The sequence below is a fragment of the Podarcis raffonei genome, chromosome 15, assembly GCF_027172205.1.
Source record: "Podarcis raffonei isolate rPodRaf1 chromosome 15, rPodRaf1.pri, whole genome shotgun sequence".
Taxonomy (NCBI): Eukaryota; Metazoa; Chordata; class Lepidosauria; order Squamata; family Lacertidae; genus Podarcis; species Podarcis raffonei.
This window is the reverse complement of record NC_070616.1, coordinates 11554792-11577227: the sequence shown is the minus strand read 5'-3', so window position 1 is coordinate 11577227 and position 22436 is coordinate 11554792. Positions and strand designations below refer to the sequence as shown.

General features: G+C 45.3%; 1 protein-coding gene across 6 annotated transcripts; it reads left to right on the top strand.

Annotated features, from left to right (window-relative positions):
• The first annotated feature begins 3205 nt into the window (after nucleotides 1–3205).
• Nucleotides 3206–22278, top strand: LAT2 (linker for activation of T cells family member 2). Of its 6 annotated transcripts, XM_053366994.1 has the most exons (13): nucleotides 3206–3520; nucleotides 5996–6108; nucleotides 6577–6619; nucleotides 9167–9210; nucleotides 10675–10723; nucleotides 11827–11864; nucleotides 13804–13842; nucleotides 14482–14512; nucleotides 16242–16300; nucleotides 16508–16564; nucleotides 17739–17807; nucleotides 18826–18877; nucleotides 21317–22278. In XM_053366994.1, the coding sequence occupies exons 2-13, from the start codon at nucleotides 6021–6023 to the stop codon at nucleotides 21327–21329; spliced, it is 582 nt and encodes a 193-aa protein (XP_053222969.1). In that variant the 5' UTR covers nucleotides 3206–3520; nucleotides 5996–6020; the 3' UTR covers nucleotides 21330–22278. The 6 variants fall into 6 exon arrangements, with proteins under 6 accessions (XP_053222969.1, XP_053222967.1, XP_053222965.1 ...); XM_053366992.1 differs by lacking the exons at nucleotides 18826–18877; nucleotides 21317–22278 and having other exon boundaries at nucleotides 16242–16564; nucleotides 17739–17953; XM_053366990.1 differs by lacking the exons at nucleotides 3206–3520; nucleotides 5996–6108; nucleotides 6577–6619 and having other exon boundaries at nucleotides 8362–9210; nucleotides 16242–16564; nucleotides 18829–18877.
• The last annotated feature ends 158 nt before the right edge of the window (nucleotides 22279–22436 follow it).

Genomic DNA, 22436 nt, shown 5'->3' with positions numbered 1-22436 from the left:
AATAATTGCTCAGATCTGGGGAGGGTGAAATTTGCATCCTCTTTGGAGCGCTGGGCTGGGTGGAGAGGTTTAAACTTTATCCACCCCACCATTCATTTTTGTTGGGGTTTTTTTTTTTTGCCTCCACCACAAAAATGAATAGGAACTGAGAATTTTGCTTGGAGTGCTGTTCATGGTGTTGGGATTGAGGCTAATGTTATTATTTATCAAATTTGTACATCACCCTTCATCCGTAAATCTCAGAGTGGATCACAGCATAAAAATACAAGATAAAAACACAAAATAATATTTTGAATATACTGGACCCCATTGCGTTTGTTTAAAAAAGGGCTATCTAAGGTATCTAACTGTTGGAGATGCAATAGGGATATTGCTTCTCTAAAACATGTTTTTTCATTGTCCTATATTGAAAGGTTTTTGGTAGAAGGTAACTGAAACTATCAACACAACTGTACGGAACAACCTTAACATTTACAGAGCCAAATGTCCTCTTGAATTGTATACCCAGCACATGGAACCTTAGAAAAGGACAATGTGAGTGGACCCACAGCAAAAAGACTGATACTGATGAATTGGAAAAATAAAAATGTGGCTCCCTTCTACGATTGGATTGAAGACTTGTACAAACTCGCAACATGTAAACGCAGATTTGCCATGGACAAATTCAATGATGTTTGGAATCCATTCTTACAAATACTGCAATAGGCTAAGATCTTGTGAAGTACAATAGCAACCTTGTAAAATATACAATTTTGGGTTTCCCCCCTCCCCCTTTTATTTCCCCTTCCACACGTGCTCTGTTTTTCTTTCTCTCTCTTTTATTTACGTCTCACCATGTTTAGTGCACATATAATTACGTACTTTTTGAACTTTAAATAAAGATGTTAAAAAAGCCAACACAAAATACATAATAAAAAACAAAACAAAAAATAACAATAACAATAACAATGCCTCCCTGGAATGCTCTAGGTCCTGAACCCCATAATTTTACCACAGGACGTTCTTATTTGGTGTTCTACCCTTAGCGTTTACTCCATTTATGAAAAACATACAACCACCTGTTATTGAATGGCTTTTATCACAAATAGCCCTGAAGCCAACTTTTACTAAGTGCAATTTAACACCTGAGTGGGGTGGTCTTTTAGGGTCTCAGCTCTGGGCGGGGACACCTTGGTTTCACATTAAATGGTTCCTTTTCTTCAAAGGGGTGTCGTGGTTTGGCACTATCGCACCTCAGCTTCCTGTTTCAAAGTGGGCCTAGCAACATGCAATGTAAAAAAGTTGTAGGGCCCGACAGTGAAATGTGTTTGAAAAACGCATTCTCAGAAAACATCTGAGACTTTCCCCCTGCAATCTTTGGCCTGTATCTCCCTTTTATCAGGTCAGATCCATCTCCATATTGTCTGATCTGACTGGCAGCAGCTCTGGTTCTCTGATCAGCCTTAGCTAGAGAGGCCAAGGATCAAACCTGGAATTTTCTGCATTCAAAGCCATGTGCTCTCTGAGTTACAGCTACTGTGTTGTATGGCAAAAGTGGCACATTGTGAATTGCTGGGCCTCTACTGTGGTGGCACCCTCCCTTTGAAACTTCTTCCTTTACATATCAGATGGTTGTCTTCTCTATTGCCTTTTTGGTGCCTATCAAGCATCCTTTTCGATGGAGATCTTTATCCCAGTTAGTTACCTGTCTTGCATTTGAAATTAGTTTTTGTGTACGTTTTCATTTTTGAACATTTTTATTGTCAAATCAGCTTGCGATGTTTCCTGGAAAGAGATTTGTTGGTGAAATGAAATACAGTGGTACCTTGGTTTAAGAACAGCTTAGTTTATGAACAACTTGGATTAAGAACGCTGCAAACCCGGAAGGAGGTGTTTTGGTTTGTGAACTTTGCCTTGGAATAAGAACATGTTCCGCTTCCTGTTGAGTGTGTCCCATTTGTAAACTGAGTCCCCCGCTGCTATGGGAAAGCACACCTTGGTTTAAGAACGCTTTGGTTTAAGAACGGACTTCCGGAACGGATTAAGTTCATAAACCAAGGTACCACTGTAATTGTTTTTTAAATGGGTTGATCAAGGGTCTGGAAACCAAGCCTAGTTGCAGAGTGTTGGGCATGTTTGTTTAGTCTCGTAAAGAGGAGACTAAGAGGAGATACAGTTGCCATCTTCAAGTATTTGGAAGGCTGTTCTGTGGAAGATGGAGCAATCTTGTTTTTCTCCTGCTCCTTTTCTCCTGAACCAACGAATTCAAATGACAAGAAAGCAGAATCCGACTGAACATCAGGAAGATTCTGATGGTAAGAGCTCTTCAACAGTGGAATAAACTGCCTCGGAAGATGGTGGGGTCTCCTTCCTTGGAGCTTTTTAAGCAGAGGTTGCATGGCCATCTGCCGGGGAGTTTTTTAGCTGTGATTTCTGCGCTGCAGGAGGTTCAACCCTCAGGTTCACTTTTGACTCTACAGTTCTATGATTCTCGGTCATTCAAAACCACGAGGAGTGGAAAGTTGCTTTATTTTTAGGGGAGGGGCTTGTGGCTCAGTGCACACTCTGCATGGAAAGGTCCCAGATTCAATTTCCAGAAAGGGCTAGGGAAGATCATAGAATTGTAGAGTTGGAAGGGACCTTGAGGATCAGCCCAACCCCTGCGATGCAGGAATTATGCAGCTGTCCCATACAGGGAGGGACGCAGGTGGCGCTGTGGGTTAAACCACAGAGCCTAGGACTTGCCGATCAGAAGGTCGGCGGTTCGAATCCCCGCGACGGGGTGAGCTCCCGTTGCTCAGTCCCTGCTCTTGCCAACCTAGCAGTTCGAAAGCATGTCAAAGTGCAAGTAGATAAATAGGTACCGCTCCGGCGGGAAGGTAAACGGCGTTTCCGTGCGCTGCTCTGGTTCGCCAGAAGTGGCTTAGTCATGCTGGCCACATGACCCGGAAACTGTACGCCGGCTCCCTCAGCCAATAAAGCGAGATGAGCCCCGCAACCCCAGAGTCGGTCACAACTGGACTTAATGGTCAGGGGTCCCTTTACCTTTACCTTTTTACCCATACAGGGATCGAACCTGCAACCTTGTTATCATCAGCACCATGCTCTAATGAACTGAGCTATCCAGGTTGACTTACCCCAAACCCCGTGGAGCCACTACCAATTATTGTGGGCAGCAGTGAGCTAGCTGATCTGGGTGGTCTGCCTCTCCGATATTCCTCCAAGTCAACCTGTAGGATTTAAGCCAGCCTTTTCCCAGGTTTGGCTGAGCGGTTGGCCTGAATGTGACGAGCAGGCGTTCCAGCCCACGGCTCTGCTTTTGGTCTTGTGGTTTGATGAGAGGGCCGCGTCCGAGCCCGGCTGCCGGATGCTGGGTTTGGTGACTCACGTAGGGGAACAGGAAGCGAGAGGTCTGCTCACCGTCTCTGTGAGCTAGTGACCACATTGAGGTCAGCTCTTTCTGCAGAGAAGAGTGAGTGAGGGGAGATGGCCGGAGGGGAAAGGATCAGCTGCAGCTCCTGAGAGCAACTGGAGCCAGAAGGTAGGGCTGCCTTCAGCTGCCTTCTCACTTTTGCGCCTCCTTCCTCAACTCCAGACACTTCACTTCTGGGTTCTCGGAGAAATGGGGGAACCTTTTGGGCGAAAGACTAATTTAGGGCTATTAATTTGTCAGTCCGAGCAGTCACCCGCTAAGACCTTATTTCATTCCTCTGCATGAATAGCTTCTAGGATGGTCGCCAGATTCTGTGCGCAGACCATCTCAGGACTCAAACTAGTTTGTTAAGAAAATCCCCAAACTCGGTTCCATGGGTGACTCTGGTGCAGCTCCCTGCGGTAGTTTGTCTTAAAGTTTTAAGTGTCTATACGCTTATTGCATTTATAATTTTTAAATTTATTGCTGTACACTGTTTTAATTGTTTGTTTTCCTTCTGTGACTGTACCCCCAAGTGTGTTTTATAAGCTGGTCTCCGACCGTAATAAATTATCTATCTATCTATCTATCTATCTATCTATCTATCTATCTATCATCTATCTACCTGGGTTCTCACCCTTGCTCTCCTTCTATCCCATTAATATCTCTCTCTCTACCGCCAGCCTACAATATCCTTGAATCTCTCTCCTTCTTTCCTGGTGAAAACTGAACTTAGATGAGAGGCTATCTGTTAGGCAGTTAAAATCGAAAAATATGCCACCAAGCTGAGCCTTTATTCGTTACAAGGTGGGAATCGCAACAAAAAGGTGCCATATAATGGCGCACACCCTTCCCCGCTAGCAGGAGGGCTCCTCTTCTGGCTTGTGTCCAATAACCAGGCCATTCCCTCTCCCGGGACACTATTGGCTGACCTCCACCAACTTGGTGCCCTTGGACGTTTTGCACTACAATTCCCACCAGCTTCTGGGTGCATGTACTCTGGCTGGATTTAGGCGTGAGGGAGCTGTAGCAAAAGTCACTCAGGAAAGGTGGGTTCTGAAGAATGGGATGGATAGATGGATGTCAGCGATGCAGCGTTGCTCAGGTAAATTGGGAGATAATTCCAGGTGAGCAGCAGAGGAGAGAGAGAAGAAGAGATGTTGGATTTAGTCTGCAAACCACGCCAGTGGTTACATCCCCAAGAGAGAGTAACTGCTTCTCCCTTTTTTTATTTTATTCACATGTTAAAACCTATTAGTCTTTTATTGTACTGGTGGAGTTAGGGAGGATTGGGAGTGAGGGAAGGACTGGCTGCGGACTCAGTGGAAGAGCTCCAGTATCTCCAGTCAGGCCTGAGAACATCTTCCATCTGAAATCCAGGAAAGCTGTTGCCAGTCAGCTTAGATGACACTAGCTCCTAGTGGTGCAGCGATAAAACAGCTAGCACACTTGCAAAGCGAAGCAGGGTCTGGTATGGTTTCAAATTGGATGGGAGACAGCATGTTGAGATTGCAGGGGGTTGGACTAGACAACCCAGATCTCTTGCAACTCCATGATTCTATTAACTAGAGGGATCCAGTGATCAGCATCCCATGAGGGCTGGCTCTCAATGTTTCCGGTCACCCCAGGCCTATGATTCTAGACTTTCCAATGGCAGCACGAGAAGTTGTCTGAGCAACAGTCTCCAGCTTTTCCTCCTTGCTTGGTGAGCCAAGGCCTCGTGAGTTGCTTTGTTCCCTTCAAATATCCAAGCCAAGTTCGAATTGGGTGGGAATGTGATGCATTTGGATAGCGTTTGACTCCGGGCGTGAAGGCCGTGGGGGAGACCTCCCTCTTCAGGTAGTAATGTGCATTGTAAAGGGTGGTTCCACACCCTACACTGAAAGCATAATTTAATGCACATTTATAGCTTATGACTTCCCCCAGAGAATCCTGGGGACTGGTGTTTACCCCTTCACAGTGTTAAAATTCCCAGTGTCTTTAACAAACTACAGCTCCCAGGATTCCTTGGGGGAACCCAAGACTCAGAGGCAGGAGAAGGGAGAGAGAGGTCAGGCTGGTGGAGAGTCAAGGGCTTCCATATCTCCTCCTCCTGCTCCACTGTCTCCCAGTGCCAGCAGAGGGTTGAAGTGAGAGGAGCAGAAGGTTACACACAGGCATAGTCCAGACCCTCCAAGTGTCCCTGTTTTCCCAGGACATCCCTGATTTAGAGAAGCCATCCCAAGTTCTGTTTTGATCCTGGAATGTCCCGCTTTTCCTTAGAATGTCCCTATTTTCATGGGAGAAATGTTGGAGGATTTGGAGTTATCCGACCCCCAATTCATCTGAAGGCAATCCTGAATTGAGAAGGGTTTTTTTAAAAAAAAAAGTTTAATGTTTTATTATGTTTTTATGTTGGAAGCCGCCCAGAGTGGCTGGGACAACCCAGTAAGATGTGTGGAGTATAAATAGAAAAAACATAATTATGGAATGGGGCGTCCCTATTTTCATTGGAGAAATGTTGGAGCGTATGGTAGTCTTTGTCTGCTTCTGTGCAGCTGGAATAGGGGAGGTACAAGTGTTGTGGTTTGAGTTGTCCACCCACCTTGCTCTTACATTTTCAAGGTTGTAGCTGTGGCAAGATCGAGCTATGAGCCAAGTGGAGCTGATTTGGGGCGCCTTCTCCTTGATGTTCTTAGGAGCCTTGGTCAGCATGTGCATGAAGTGCCAACGGACAGGTAAGGCTTAGCTTTGAAACACGGGTCTGGATCCGTGTTTAGAGGCTTTCCCCTCTTTATATAAGTCCCCAACACATTGTGAAAAACGGGCCTCATCTATGGCCACAAAGAGAAGGTTACAGTTTTTGTGTGTGTGTGTTGTTGGACACAATTGTTGGGAAATGGTGCAGTTGGAAATTAGTGCGCAGGATTAGACACCTTAAGCATATGTGTTGACGAAACCACTGTTGCTCAACCTCAGTTTTGCCTATCTGTAAAATGGGCACAGTGATACTGCCCCACCAACCACACTCTGCAAATGCACCTACCGCACACAACCTTAGAATGACCCTGATTTCCCCCTTTTCATCTTCTCTTGACAAATGATAACTTTTTGCTCTGGACCATGCTATGTTAGTTTCCCCCACTCCCACCTTTTGTATAATTTTAGCTCACAAATGTTTGTGTTTCTCTCTCTCCTCCTTGTAGGAGGGAGACAGGAGCAGACAGGCCTGGACAGTCAGAGGAATCAGTAAGTAGCTGATCACCATTGCATGTCTGATTCTCTTATTTCTCTCTGGGGCGTAAGCCTGGGCAGTGTGTATGCAGTGTGGGCTGCCCGGATAACAAGACGCCCCTCTCAGCCTCGCTGATGTGGTCCAAAGGAAAGCAGAGCCATACGTTCGGCACCAGCTTGGCTGCAGGAGTTGCCAGAAGTGGGCGTACAAGATGCCATCCACTCCAAATTCACTCTTTAACCTTTTATTTTCCCAAAGATATCCCACAAGGCAACAGGTCCAGATTGTTCCTCAAGAAAGCCTTTCTCATAAATGAGTATAGCTGCAAGGCAGTACAGGTTTTGGGCCAGAGTTTTCTACCCTGCCTTAGCTTTCCCAAGTCGGCATGTAAAAAAGTTTAATAAAATCAAACAGTTTACTAAAACCATCCCCGAGCTGAGGAGCAGTAACAGTGACCTCAGGGAAGCCGCACATTAACCAAACACAGACTGCTTAAGAGGTTTTATTACAAGCCAGCGGCATATAAATTAAATATCGGAAATGTTTCGGATTTTTGTTGTTGTTGCACTATGGTGCAAGAGGGCCCCTCCAGATGGCAATAATTCAGTGACATTACAAAGCATCCCAGAACAGCTAAAGAAGCAGAATTATGTCTGGAAGTTCCAGTACAACCCACAACTAATGTGCTATTATTGCATCAAGGACATCAGATGTCAAAGAAATAAACAACTATCTGACTTTCAGGAGACATCTGAAGGCAGCCCTGTTTAGGGAAGCCTTTACTATTTGATTAATTATTGTATTTTAATATTTTGTTGGAAGCCACCCAGAGTGTCTGGGGAAACCCAGCCGGATGGGTGGGATATAAAGGTAAAGGTAAAGGGACCCCTGACCGTTAGGTCCAGTCGCGGACGACTCTGGGGTTGCGGCGTTCATCTCGCTTTATTGGCTGAGGGAGCCAGCGTACAGCTTCCGCATCATGTGGCCAGCATGACTAAGCCGCTTCTGGCGAACCAGAGCAGCGCACAGAAACACCGTTTACCTTCCCGCCAGAGCGGTACCTATTTATCTACTTGCACTTTGACGTGCTTTCAAACTGCTAGGTTGGCAGGAGCAGGGACTGAGCAACAGGAGCTCACCCCGTTGCGGGGATTCGAACCGCCAACCTTCTGATCGGCAAGTCCTAGGCTCTGTGGTTTAACCCACAGCGCAACCCGCGTCCCTTTTGTGTGGGTTATAAATATATTATTATTATTATTATTATTATTATTATTATTATTATTATTATTATTATTATTTTCCGGCAAAACACCAATCTGAAGGTGTCCCAAACCAGTGCCTTAAATTCTGTCTGGAAGCAAATTGGTAGGCAGTGTAAACAGCACAGAATTGGTGCAATGTGTGCTTTGAGTTCTAACATTAGTGTTCTACGTCCTGCACTAGTTGACGTTTTCAAACAGTCTCCAGGGGCAGCCCCACAGAGGGCATATTGCAGCAGTCTACTCCATAACTGAGGTCAGCTCTGCTTTCTCTCATTCAGGGATGGGGAAGCCTGTGGCCTTCCCACTATCAGACTCCAGCTCATGTGGCCAATGGCCAGGGATGCGCAAACTGGTGTCTTAAAAGCCATAGCTGGCATGCTGCCTAATTTCATATTGGGGGGGGTGGCAGAGAGAGAAGGGGTGACCTGCCCAACCTTAACCATTTCTTCAGATTTCTGCAGCAATTTGCGATCTTTTCTTTAAAACACCTTCATGAAAATTCTTCAGCATTTTGTTGTGAATTTTTCCTAACGAATACGCCTTTGTAAGCAGTTTCTCCTGATGTGGCACATTTTTTATGTTATTTCCAATAATATGCTAATTGCTAAGCACATTTCCCCCTAATATAATGTGTAGACATTTGTGAGAGAACTGCATTTGCAAAATTTGGAGAAGTAGGAATTTCAAAGGATGGCTGTGTTTCGGTTCTCATAGAAGCATCAAATTGTTGAGTTGGAATGCATCCCAAAGGTCGCTTGCAATGCAGGAATAATCATATTTTTCTGAAAGTGTGAATTTGATACATTTGCCTTTAAACATGAACTGAACTGAATTTCTCCCACATATTTTTTTTAACATGATTTTTATTAAATTTTCTGTTTTACAATTTCAGATAAACGTTTTACATACTTAAATGACATCAATGACTTCCCTTCTTCTCTTTCCATGGTTCATTTTGCATATCTTCTCTCCCTGGATATTTTACAAAAACTATACGAATCGGTTTTCCATTATTGCGTCCATCAAAAATGATTTACGCTGTCAAATTTATCTTAAAGCTGCCAGCGTTTTCAGCTGCACTCAATTATTTTCCATATATTCAATAAACGTTTTCCAGTCTTCTTTAAACGTATGTTCTTCTTGCTCTCTTATTCTATATGTTAAGTCTGCAAGTTGTGCATATTCTGTCAACTTTAAGTTGAATTTCTCCCACATCTTTGCACATAATGAAGGGAATGCAGTCCTCGGCGGCAAAATGTTGAAAACTAAACACCAAAGATTCTCCCCGTATCTTTTCAGTTATGCAGAGCAGCAGAGGTTTGAGGCGGCCCGCTCCCATTCGAGTAAGTGTGTTCTTTCCCCCCTGTTTTTGTTTTTTTATTATTAAATATTTTCTTGGTTTTCAAAAGTATGTGCAATGTCTCTCTCTCTCTCTCTCTTTTTCAAGTAACATTTTTTACAGATCACTCTCATTTGTTGAGACATTAGGAAGAAAAAGGGGGGAAAGGTGGAGGGGGAAAGATGAGTGGGGTGGGGTCGGGTGGTGATGTTTCTATTTTACTTAATATATGTGGGGTTTTGTGTCAGCGTCGTTTGTGTAGGTTCTCTGCTATTCACTTGTGTTTCTTCGGTGGTGAGAGAGGTATAAGTGTGTTCTTTTGAGTTAACTCCCACTGGATCCCAAAGTGGATCCATATAGGTGATTGTGCGTTGTACCTGATATGTGGTCTTTGGAAACCATGTTCCATTTTGAAGGATGATGCAGTTAGCCAGCTTAGTCCAGGATTAGAGAGTTTACCATCGGGTGGTTGTCTCCACTTCTCTGTCTGTGATGGAGAGAAGTCCAGAATCAGCGGCAGAAGCTGAAGCAGGAGAGTAGAAGGAGGGAGGCCGAGAAGCGGAGACGAGTTGGGCTGGTGAAGAGTCATGAGTTTCTCCCGCTCCTGCTGCGACAAGCTCCTCATCTCTCAAGGGTTTGTTCCAAGCATTTGGAGACGGTGCCTGCGTGCAGCCAACCTCTCCTCCGCCCTTTTCATGCCTCTTCTGGTTCTGGGATGCAAGGGCAGAATGAAGCTGGTCACAGCAGGAGGGGGAGACACCTGTGATTAGTGCTGAATTGATGTATAAGCTAAACAAGCTATAGCTTAGGGCCCACTCTCTTGGGAGCCCCCCAAAAATTAAAGGAAAAGTAACCTGGATGTACATTTCCAAAATATAAGTTCAACAATTACTTTGATAAAATACATATTTTGTTATGTACAAATGGCTTTAGATACCTATTAGGTCCATAAATTACCACATAGCATATATTCAACACAAAAAACAGCAACAATTTGTTGTTGACGAACGTCAGCTGGACATATAAAGGGCCCCACAACCTTCAGTAGCTTAGGGCCTCATCAAACCTAAATCCGGTCCTGCCTGTGGTTCTTCACCAGCCTGACTCATCTCTGCCTCTTGGCCCATCTCTGAGTCTGCCTCTGATTCTGCACTGCTCTCTGCCACAGACTCTCCCCGCTCACTAAGCCCTGTTACCTCTTCAGCTTCTGACACCTCCTCTTCCAAGTCTTCTCCCTCTTCTCCCCTGTCCCACCACCATTCCCCAGGCTCTGAGCCTTCTTCCCCTGGGGAATTCCCAGCTGGTTCCTTTCACCATCCCTCTGCATCCAACCAGTCCCAGGCATCACCTCCTTCTTTTGGCGGTAGCAGAAACGGCATTTCTGCATTGATGTAGTTAGCAGCATTTGAATCTTTCCCCTCCAAAGGCGTGACTACTTGTTGTCTCTATCTCTCCTGTCTGTTTTCAGTGTCGAGACATGACTGTCCAAAAATCCCATGTGACATGCCAGGACGAAGGTAGGTCAGGCTGCTTTGGCAGCCTCTGAAAGAGATCGTGCTCCATCTGCCTGATGCATTTATTTCATTTTGACCCCAGTGGGCGCTTAGGGTATTGAATATGGTTCTCTCCTCCTCTCTCCCTCCCCATTTAGAATATGGTTACCAGATGTCCCTGTTTCCTGAGGACAGTCCCCGGATTTACAAATCTGTCCCCGGACAAAATCCGTCCCCAGAATGTCCCCGGATTTCATTTAATGTCCCCGGATTTATATTTTAAGTGTCGTAGATTTATTACAGAAAGGTAGCCGTGTTGGTCTGCCATAGTCAAAACAAAAAATTTTTTTTCCCTTCCAGTAGCACCTTAAAGACCAACTAAGTTAGTTCTTGGTATGAGCTTTCGTGTGCATGCACGAAAGAGTGTATCTGAAGAAGTATGAGCTTTCGTGTGCATGCACGAAAGAGTGTATCTGAAGAAGTGTGCATGCACACGAAAGCTCATACCAAGAACTAACTTAGTTGGTCTTTAAGGTGCTACTGGAAGGAAAGTAGATTTATTAGTAGGGAATGGATGTTGTATGATTGGTTATACATCGTATGGGGACTTCCGGCGAGGCAAAATGGTGGACGACACGGCAGCGAGCAGCTCCTGAAGCCAGCCAGAGCCAACTGCGCTACCAGGCTGGCTCCGGGCTGCTGAGACTGCTGCTGCCACTGCCAAGGGGGAACCAGGGACACCCGGCACGTCAACTGGGGGAACCGCTGACACCCCCCCCCCGCAACCCAAATTGAGCCAGGAGCGAGAGTGCCCAGCCACCTGGCCAACTGCCCACAGAAGAGAAGATATTACTTATTTTTTAAAACAAAAAACAAAAACTTTTAAAAATAACTTTCCCCCCCTCTTTTCAAAAAAAAAAAAGTGTCCTCAGATTCTTTGAAAAAAATCTGGTAACCTTAATTTAGAAACCAGGTACCACTGCTGAAAAGGTCCTGTGGCCAGCTACCATCTGCCTGGCCAAGCACCCAGTCTAAGCAGTTGGGTAGGCTTGGGCACGCCACGATCTAGCATTCCTTGCTTTCTCGTATTCTTCCTCTGTTTCTAAATATGTCCCTCTATATTTTAGCATAAGAAGCAAAGATCTGGCCCTTCCAAGTCACCTTCGTAAGTATTCTTACTCATTTAACAGGACCTGAAAAGGCCCTGTGAGCCAGACTAAACTCAGGCATAGGCTTCAATATTCTCTGTCTGGAACTGATGGGCTTTTAAAGCGTGTAAGTCCAATAGTGTCGTGATGCTGGCGTGTTCTGTGAAACAGGCCACATGAAAAGCCCATTTTGGCGACCTCCGCACCACACGTTTAAAGCTGTATCATGCCACTTTGAACAGGCATGGCTTCCCCCAAAGTATCCTGGGAACTGTGGTTCGCAAAGGGTGACGAGGAGAAACTGGTTAAACAATATAGAGAAGCCACAGGAGGAGTGGCTAAAACCAACATCCACATCACTTGAAAGCAAGCATGTACGCAATTCAGCTAAGATACTGAGGGTAGTAGCATTAGGGAATACTACCTCTGGAAGCAAGCAGTGGTTTGCATTGCAAAGCAATACAGAATATGCATAAAAATTGAGATTTATGTTCAGGAATATTCATCATAGACCTTGAATGTTGCCTGAAGCAAAGCTGCAGGGGCAGTGAGCTTGTGGCTCTCCAAATAATAATAATAATAAATAATAATAATAATTATAATGATAATACTTATACCCCACCCATTTGGGCGGGTTTCCCCAGCCACTCTAGGCGGCTCCCAACAGAATATCAAACATAGAATCAAACATCAAAAACTTTCCTAGACAGGGCTGATGTTGCTAGACCACAATTCCCACCATCCCTGAATATTGGGCAAGATGCCTGATGGGAGATGGGGTTGGTTAGAACATGGTGCCGATAACCCCAAGGTTGCAGGTTTGATCCCCAGAAGAGACAGCTCCATATTCCTGCTATGCCCAAGGCACAGTCTGACCCCCTCTCTCCTTCTGTAATCTTCATAGAACCCCATGGTTGCCGTTAATTTGATTCTGAATTGATTATAGAATGTATTTTAATTAATTGACTGTGCGGTTTTATGTACACTCTGCTGTTTTTACCTGTTGCTAGCCGCTTTGAGCCTGGCTTTGGCCGGGGAGGGCGGGATACAAATAAAAATTATTATTATTATTGTTGTTGTTGTTGTTGTTGTTGTTGTTGTTGTTGTTATTTATTATTATTATTATTATTGCAGAGCGCTGGACTAGATTATCCACTGGGTCCCTTCCGATTCTATGATCCTAACATCTGGAGGGCCACAGGTTCCACAGGCCTGTACTGGGGAGACCTCATAGAGCAGCCTGTGAAGAGAGCGACACATGGCTGGCAGATATTTCTGGGGTCAGAGAGGGAACACTTCCCTCCCCAACTCATTCTCCACGATACCCTCAGGAGGGTGGTGACGTTGTAGCATTTCAAATTTAGCTTGTTAGGGAAATGATGGGGAGCAAAACTCTTTTTTGATTTCTCATTATAGATTTGTAGAGTTGGAAGGGACCCCGAGACTCATATAGCCCAACCCTCTGCAATGCAAGAATGTCAACACACCAATAATGCCCATCTAATTTGAAACCATACCTGCTTATTGCTTTGAAAATCTCCAAGCAGTTTTAATGCTTGACAAGTGCCACTCAAACTCAAAATCACTCAGCAGCCTGTTGATCCAGATTTTTTTAAAAAAAGGTCTGGGAGGAGGAAAGACCCACAGATCTCACTGACTTTGGGGATTAATGTTCAAAATTGAATGGAACCATTCTTCAGATTTTGCACTTTCCATATTTTGCCTTTTTTTCTTTTCTTTTAGTACTGAAGTACCCAAGTGAATCTCAAAGGCGTATTTTAGGATAAACAAAATGTTGACAAATGCATGCATTCGCATAAAATACTTTTGTCCATATGTTGTGCCAGAACAATAAATGTTGAAATTGGGCGAGGTGGAATTATGAATGAACGCATGCCAAACACAGGCTGAAACAGGCAGAACTTCATCACACCCAGTCATGGTTTTTCTTTTCAGAAGCCTGCCCTGAGCCCAGGTATCAAAATATTGAAAAAGGTAAGTGGCGCTATTTCAGCATATCGCAGGTAAAGGAAATGGATGCTGTGATTTGAGCACTGACTGGTGCTGGGTGAATTTCAGAGAGCTAGAGGGAATCTAGCCCCCTTCGGCCACTGTTTCCAAGAGACTATAAGAGGCCATGATTTCTCCAAAACTGGTGTGTGCAATCAGAAGATGGAATACCCATGAAGGGTATCCCTTTCCCCATAAACTGAGCCCTGCTGTTTCATGAGTCAACCCATCAAGTGTCCCTATTTTCCCCGAACATGCACAGAATTACAGAAGCTATCCCAGCTTCTGATTTCATCCGAGAGTGTCCCGTTTTCCCCCTTCCAGCGCCGCTGCCACTGAGCATGGGAGGAGAATGAGCCAGAACCTGAAGCAGAATCCTTCTGCGCAAGAGAAGCATTGCCCCAACTCTCTCACTGCCCTGTCCTGTCCCCTCTCCCTTGCCATCTTGTTTCCTCACCCTGTGTGCGAGGGCTTGTTGGATGAACTCATCTCTCCATTCTCTGCCATATACTTTGGTCCCAGCACCACTGGGATTGGGAGAGGAAACCTCAGCACAGTCTTCTGAATTTTATCTCGATGTTGTGCATGGCCTTCGAACTAACGGTCACTCAATTGTACTTTCAGTGCTGCAAATGGAGCAAGATCCTGCATATGTGTAAGTCCAGGATTGCAGTAGGCTTTGGGGGCAGGAGGGGAGGGTGTTTTGCTTATTTTGAAACTCTCCTTATCTCTTAGGTACAGCGGACTCCGGTTTTTCCCCCCTACATGGGCCACGTGAAATCTTGGTCATAGCCAATACCTTCTTATAATAAATTCCACAAATGCCTCTGCGCTCGACATAGCTCAGTTGGTTATAATAATAATAATTTTTTATTTATATTCCGCCCTTCCCCATTCAGCGCAGCTAACAACAAATTTAAAACACTTAATTATAAAAGCAGCATAAAACACAGTATAAAAACATAAATAACAATAAAAATCAAAAATCAATTAGATAATCCCCAGGGCTAGCTGGCTGAATTGGTCCTACTTGGGCCAGCGAGGAGGCCAGGTGAGAATTAGCTGTGGGGTCTCAGAGCGGGTGATCTTCATAAAAGGGGAGGGGGAGGGAAGAGAAGGGAAATAAAAGATCAGGCTGAATTCAAATTAAAGGTTAGAGCATGGCGCTGATAATGCCAAGGTTGCTCCTGTATGGGGCAGCTGCATATACCTGCATTGCGTGGGGTTGGACTAGATGATGCTCAGGTACCCCTTCCAACTCTTCCACGTCTATGATTCTATGGTTCACAGTCTAAATTCAGTAGTACCATAAGGGTACATAATGAAAAGTATAATGTCGCTACAACGTAACGTTTAAAAAAACCAAATCGACCCAAATTAGCAGTTCCTTTAATGTACATCAATACTGAAGGGAGCATAAAGCTCTGGTAAAAAATATCCAGTAGCTTCACACCCAAAACTAGCCCCTAAACTGCCCTACATGAATATTTATCAAACTGTTCCCACAATCTTTTTGTGCCCCCTAGGAGGTCTTCTGGAAGCGGCTTCCTTCGGAAGGCTTCTAGGGTCAGATGGAAAGAGTGGTCCATCAAAAAACTGTATTTCTTTGGCCCAGAGAGTCTCAAAATGCTTGGCGTTGTCACTGGGGTGGAAAGCATTTCAGCTATGGCCTCTTCCAATGCCTCCTGCCTCTCACAACACCACCATCTTGGATGGCTTTACAAGAGGATTAGACAAATTCATGGAGATAAAGGTTACAAATGGCTGCTAGCCAGGTTTGCTCTGCTCAGCCTACACAGTTGGAGGTACTATTGCTTCTGAATACCAGCAGCTGGAAACTGCAGGAGAGGAGAGGGCTCTTGGGCAACTGGTTGGCCACTGTGAGAACAGGATGCTGGCCTCTTCTTACATTCTTCTTAGCACTTCACCTCAGAAAACAGGCACAATAATGCAGGAGGGTAGGTCACCTTTACTGGTCTCACGTGCCCCTGAGTTTCAACTGGCCTGTACCAGGGACCAAGCCTTTAGTTTGTCAGGACAGTGCCCTGTGGAACTCCTGGCCAATAGAAGTTCACCAGGAGCCACCCCTGCTCGCTTTTCTAAAAACTGTATTATTCGGACAGGCCTTTGGGGCCTAAGATTATTTCCCAACCAGCTCTTGCTGATGTGCCTGACAGCTTTATTGTAATACTGTGTTTTTAGTCTGTTTGTGGTATTTCATATGGCGGTGCCAGTGATAAATGAATGTTGGAGCTGCGTAGCAAATGCTTCCTGGGCAAGTCACAGTGCCTTTTCGGTAGCCAAAATATTGAGCTTTGGGTGGAAATCCTTCTCTCTGACTCCATAAGGATTTCCTGCCCCCTCCCTCTTCTTCCCTCTTCTAGGAAACCAATCGCTGCAGATATTTATTACAACTGTGGGAGTTTCATAAGGCAATCCAGTGGTAAGTGGAGGAGACAAGAATACGCAGATGAAGGGTGTGCAGTTTGGATGTGTGGAGGGTCCCTGAGATACCGTGCTCAGCGCACCCAGGGGCTGGGTCGAGGGGATACGACCACATCCCTCCTCCTATATGCATTCAGCCAAGCACCTAATCGAAACTGGGCTTCTTTTTTATGCCATGTTGATTCTCAAATATTTCCTCTTTCAGATGAAGATACCTACTCTTATCAAAACGTGGCTGGCCCATCAAGAAGCAGTGGGCTTGGTAAATTCTATTTACTAGGGTGTTTATCTCTCCACTTTCTAAACACCAGGCATAATTTCATCAGCCCAGCCTTGTTAGTAAGGATTATAATTTGTTGTCCTGAATGGGGTAACTGTGCCCCTGAAGGACCAGGTGCACAGCCTGGGAGTCATTTTGAACTCACAGCTTTCCATGGAGGCACAGGTCAATTCTGTGTCCAGGGCAGCTGTTTACCAGCTCCATCTGGTACGCAGGCTGAAACCCTACCTGCCCGCGGACTGTCTCACCAGAGTGGTGCATGTTCTGGTTATCTCCCGCTTGGACTACTGGAATGCGCTTTACGTGGGGCTACCTTTGAAGGTGACTCGGAAACTACAACTAATCCAGAATGCGGCAGCTAGACTGGTGACTGGGAGCGGCCGCCGAAATCACATAACACCAGTCTTGAAAGACCTACATTGGCTCCCAGTATGTTTCCGAGCACAATTCAAAGTGTTGGTGCTGACCTTTAAAGCCCTAAACGGCCTCAGCCCAGTATACCTGAAGGAGTGTCTCCATCCCGATTGTTCTGCCTTGATGCCGAGGGCCTTCTGGCGGTTCCCTCACAAGCGAGCCACATGACCATGCCCACCAGCACACACTCCATTCTCCTTCCTCTCCCAGTTTTACACACGTACCCCTGCAATAACCAGCTAGCACTGGATAGTTGTGGTGGGGAATGTGGGCCACTGAGCATGCTCAGCCCTCGTTGGGCTGCTCTTTCGGTTTCCATGGGGTCAAGTCTGCTGAGACATCCCTCCAGAATGTGGGTGGTGCCATTTTGGCTACATAAGGAATGGCACTCAGAGCCATTAATTACAGAGGAGTCTATGATGGGGTCGAGAGAAAAGAAGTTTGGAAGTAAGCCTGCGAACAAACAATGCAATTGTTTCAATGCAATTGTTTCAGAGCAGCCATTGCTTCTTTCCCCCAGAATCCTAGTTGCCTAACCGGTTACCTATAGGACCTGTATGAGATTTGCTCAGCCGGCAATCTTCATCTTGTTTGACATTTTAAGTCCTTGCAGTTGTTTGTTTGTTTCTTTGCTTGTTTCTTTTTACAATTGTAAGTTGCTTCGAGACATTTTATGTAGTAATAATAATAATCAAATAATTTCAGCTGCCTCCCCTGACTGGATTCTCTTTCCTTTCTGTAGTCTTGGCAGATGTGGATGTCTATGAAAACAGCACGACGATCCAGATATGGAAGCACTCGCAGATCGCAGGTGAACTATGGGCTGCAAATTCTCTTAGAAATCATCTACAATCTCAATTCTTTGATGACATGATGCATGTCATGCGTGACTTGGCTAACTTTCTTGAGCTATCTGCTCTGCACATAAAGCATTGTCCTGCTTTCTAGCTGTGGAACGGATTGTACTGATCTACCAGCCCGTAACAGTAAACCCTGATAGCAAAAGCCAGATTTTTGTTTTTCCCCTTCTGAAAGATGAGCTAAATTTGCATCTGTGCATTTAAATTAGTACATGCAAATTTTAGGCAAATTTGTGTCTGTGCCCTGAGTCCTTGGCGATGCCCCTTCCCTCTTCCTTCCACACAAGTGCAAGGAGTTCAGAAGCTTCCACTTTGGGCTAACCATGGTTTTATGTTGTCTAGACCCCAACCATGGTTAGCATTTACTGTTTGTTTCAAACAAGCCAAAGCTGGCTCATTTAAACCACTTTTGTTAGTGTTAGCCCTCATTTCGGGTCTGGGCAACATGGCAAGTTGGGGTTAACTAAAAGTTTCTGAATTCCTTCTCATTGCTGTATGGCTTGTTTGCATTGTACAGTGGTACCTCGGGTTAAGAACTTAATTCGTTCTGGAGGTCTGTTCTTAACCTGAAACTGTTCTTAACCTGAGGTACCACTTTAGCTAATGGGGCCTCCTGCTGCCGCCACACGATTTCTGTTCTCATCCTGAAGCAAAGTTCTTAACCTGAGGTATTATTTCTGGGTTAGCGGAGTCTGTAACCTGAAGCGTCTGTAACTTGAGGTACCACTGTACTGAACTACAGTTTAGCTTGATGGTTGAAGTCAGCTATTGCATCTATGGGACTCAAATATCTGGGAAGTTTTCCTAGGATGAACATGATAAATTGCCCAAGACCGCTTTACTTCAGCAGAACGAAGTTGTGGTAGATCATGCCCCTAGCTAATTAGTGCATGATTGGGAGGGAGACATGTGGAGAGTTTTACATCAAAAATGTCTTGGACCAACCCTGGAATGTTTTTCTCAAAACAGAAGACTCTGACAACGATGAATCAGATTACATCAATTCACATCCAAACTGCAGGTAATTTATATGAATGTGTGTGTGTGTGCTTTTTTCTCCCTGCCTCTGGCAGATGGGTGTAAAGCAAGCTTCCACAAGCTGCTTCCCTCCAGATGTTTTAAACTATGGCTTTCATCAGCCCCAGCCAGCACATGTGGTCTCAGGCTAGTGGGAGTTGTGGTCCAAAACATATGGAGAGGAAGTCTGCACACAGTCATTGTCTGCTTGAGAACTTTTGATGGCTTCTCCCTCAGCTCAGGTTGTTCAATGGTTCAGTGTTAAGAGCATGTGGTGATACCCCTAAGGTCCCAGATGCAAAACCTGCCTAATATAGAATGTGGCAAGTGGATTCCTTGCAATTAGAAATCTAGCACACCAAGGACAGAGCTTCAAGCCCTGTCCTTTGCCTGCTGTGATTTTTTTAGTTGCAGGGAGGGGTTTTTTTTGTTAGTGTGAGCATTTAAAAAAAATTGCTATCCATCCCCTATAGTCTGAAGTGGTCCAGTACTTTCTGTCACCTCATACCTCTTGCATGAGTGAACTGGACTGCTGGCAGCAAGATTAGGATAATAATAATAATAATAATAATAATAATAATAATAATAATAATAATAATACTTTTATTTATACCCCGCCCATCTGGCTGGGTTTCCCCAGCCACTCTGGGCGGCTCCCAATTGAATATTAAAAACACAACACAGCATTAAACATTAAAACTTCCCTAAACAGGGCTGCCTTCATGTGTCTTTTAAAAGTAGGATAGTTGCTTATTTCCTTGACATCTGATGGGAGGGGGTTCCACAGGGCGGGCGCCACTACTGAGAAGGCCCTCTGCCTGCTTCCCTGTAACCTCACTTCTCGCAGTGAGGGAACCACCAGAAGGCCCTCAGTGTTGGATCTTTGTCTGGGCTGAATGATGGGGGTGGAGACGCTCCTTCAGGTATACAGAACCGAGGAAAGACCTTCAGCTCAGATGTCGGGAGAGCTATATAGGAAGCTGCCATATATACCAAGTGGGCTGACCAACTCCTTAGGCTACCCTGGCTAGCAGCAGTTCAGGGAACTGAACCTGGAACCTTTAGCATCAAAAGCAGCTGCTTTACCACTGAGCCACGGCTCTTCCCCTTTCTCTTCTGCTGTCAGAGTAGACCACAGGTTGGCAATCTCCAGCTGCTACTGGCCCTCCATCTCCTTTGATGCCTCCCCTATGTTCCACAAAACAAAATGGAAGACAATGGTGATAGTCGAATAAGGGAGAGAAAAGGGGTGTTCCACCCACTTTACTGCTTTGACTCACCACCATTGGTTCATGGCCCCTGATCACTTTCCTCCAAGTGAATGAGGCCTTCAGCTCTGAAAAGGTTGCCCAACCCTGTGTAAACAAGACTAGGCTGGAGTGACTTGAGCTTCTCGCATCCTTCTTCTCAAACTTATTTTGAGCTCTGAGCCAATCCTTTAGTTCAGTTCTTTCACAGCCTCCCACATTTTGGGGTGGGGAGACCCAAAAGGGAGAAAAGAAATGGGAAAAGCCTCAAACCTAGGAAGACCTGGGGATGCCCCATACAACCGGCCAAATCCAGATGCATAGAACTTGGAAGGGATGGAGATGATAACATGTCAGGCAAGAGCTCAGGCTTGCAGTTGTTTGCAAGCAGAACATGTGGTGTGAGGAAGGCTAATGCCGTTTTTGAGTTCCTAGAGCCATGGTTTCCAAGTCAGAATAGGTAGTAATTTTACTGCAATAGAAGAAGAGTTTGGATTTGATATCCCGCTTTATCACTACCTGGAGGAGTCTCAAAGCGGCTAACATTCTCCTTTCCCATCCTCCCCCACAACAAACACTCTGTGAGGTGAGTGGGGCTGAGAGACTTCAGAGAAGTGTGACTAGCCCAAGGTCACCCAGCAGCTGCATGTGGAGGAGCAGGGACGCGAACCTGGTTCCCCAGATTACGAGACTACCGCTCTTAACCACTACACCTCTTCTGGAGCACTGTGTCCTGTTTGGGGGCCCACACTTTTGAGAGTACAGATCAGTTACAACAGGTTCAAGACAGGGCAATGGGGGGAAAGGTCTGACCAGGAAAGGTCGGAGGAATTGCCTGAAGAATGCTGAGGATGATTGCAAAGTTGCAATATCTGAATGGTTTCCATATTGGTGAAGGTTGGTCTCTGCTGCTGCCCAGGAGGGCAGGACTAGATTTACTTAAGTTGCCCGCAGGGAGAATGAGTGGGGTGGGCCTCTTGCAACAGACGCAGCATCTTGACTGCAAGAAAAGTTCAACAATGGAATAAAATGACCCAAAAGGGATGGAGGATCTCTTGGTTATTGGATGTCTTGAAGCACATGCTGGATGGCCATCTATTGGAGATGCATGAAATGGGGGATTCGACTTTAAAGATCCCCTACAACTCACTGAGGTTGTAAAGAGTCCTCTTATCTATCCACCCTCTTCCCTTTAGGTTTCCTGCCTAAGAGCTGGCGAAGAGAGCTTCGGCAGTCGTTCATTCTACAGTCCAGGGAACCTGGCCACTTGCAGCTGGTTCCTGCCTTGCAGTTCAACTTCAAGCAAATTCAGTGACGTGCACCTCAAAAAGGCAGGCCACTCTCCAAAAAGAGTCAACTGGAAAGTGCATGCGTGTGTTAAGGGGGAAGAGATTGTTCATAAAGGAAGTATGAGCAAATGGCAATCTACATTTTGTTTTCTTGCTTTATTTGTTCTGTCTGTTAGCCAGAGCAAAGTCTATTGTATTCTAAGCAGTTTAGAAAATAAAAGAAGCAAGCGACCCGTGTATAATTCACAACAAGAGATTTAACCGTTCTGCTGGAGTGGGGAATGTGTCCCAACATCTGGGAAGTTGAGGTTATTCCAGAGCAGTGCTGTTTACGGTGTAATTTTGAAAGCCCCCCAGAGTGGGGGAGCCTTATGTGGGCGCTGCAATGGTTGAATAATTGGGAGCGAAATTATTGCCCTTCTGCCATCAAACGCCTAGCAACAGATCCCAATACATCTTTATTCTCTCGGCCAGTACAAGGCATGGACAACCATTAGCTTCTGATTGGTGAAAATACGGTTTCGGGCCCTAATTCTTCAAGTGGGGCTAAAAAATAATTCTTCTGAGTGTTGTTTCTGCACAGACTGGTAGCACAGTTCTGTAGTTCGTCCTGTGACAACATCTTCGCTTTCCTCCGGTGAGTTAATTGTAGCTGCATTTGTTTTAGCTTGCAAGGCAAGTTCAACATTTATCGTTTAGCAGAAGAATGAGTGGGTGGATCTCTTGTGAAATAAATAGAGAGACTTCAGCTTAGTGTGGTCTATATCTTTTCCGAGGCCCCTGTGGTCTACAAAGTGCACGTTCAGCAGTTATAGGGTAAGAGGACAGGTCTTCTTATGGCTCAGTAAGCTAGTTAAGCAACAAGATGAAGATAGTAGAAGCTGTTCTCCCAATGGAGGGCTATAGGAAGTAGAGTCAACTGAGGATTGCAATTGGGACCTATGTTTTTTAACTTGTCCATGAATGGTCCAGAGCAGACAAAGATGGGGGGACCTCTGAGTCAATGAGCTTAACTGCCATGCAATTT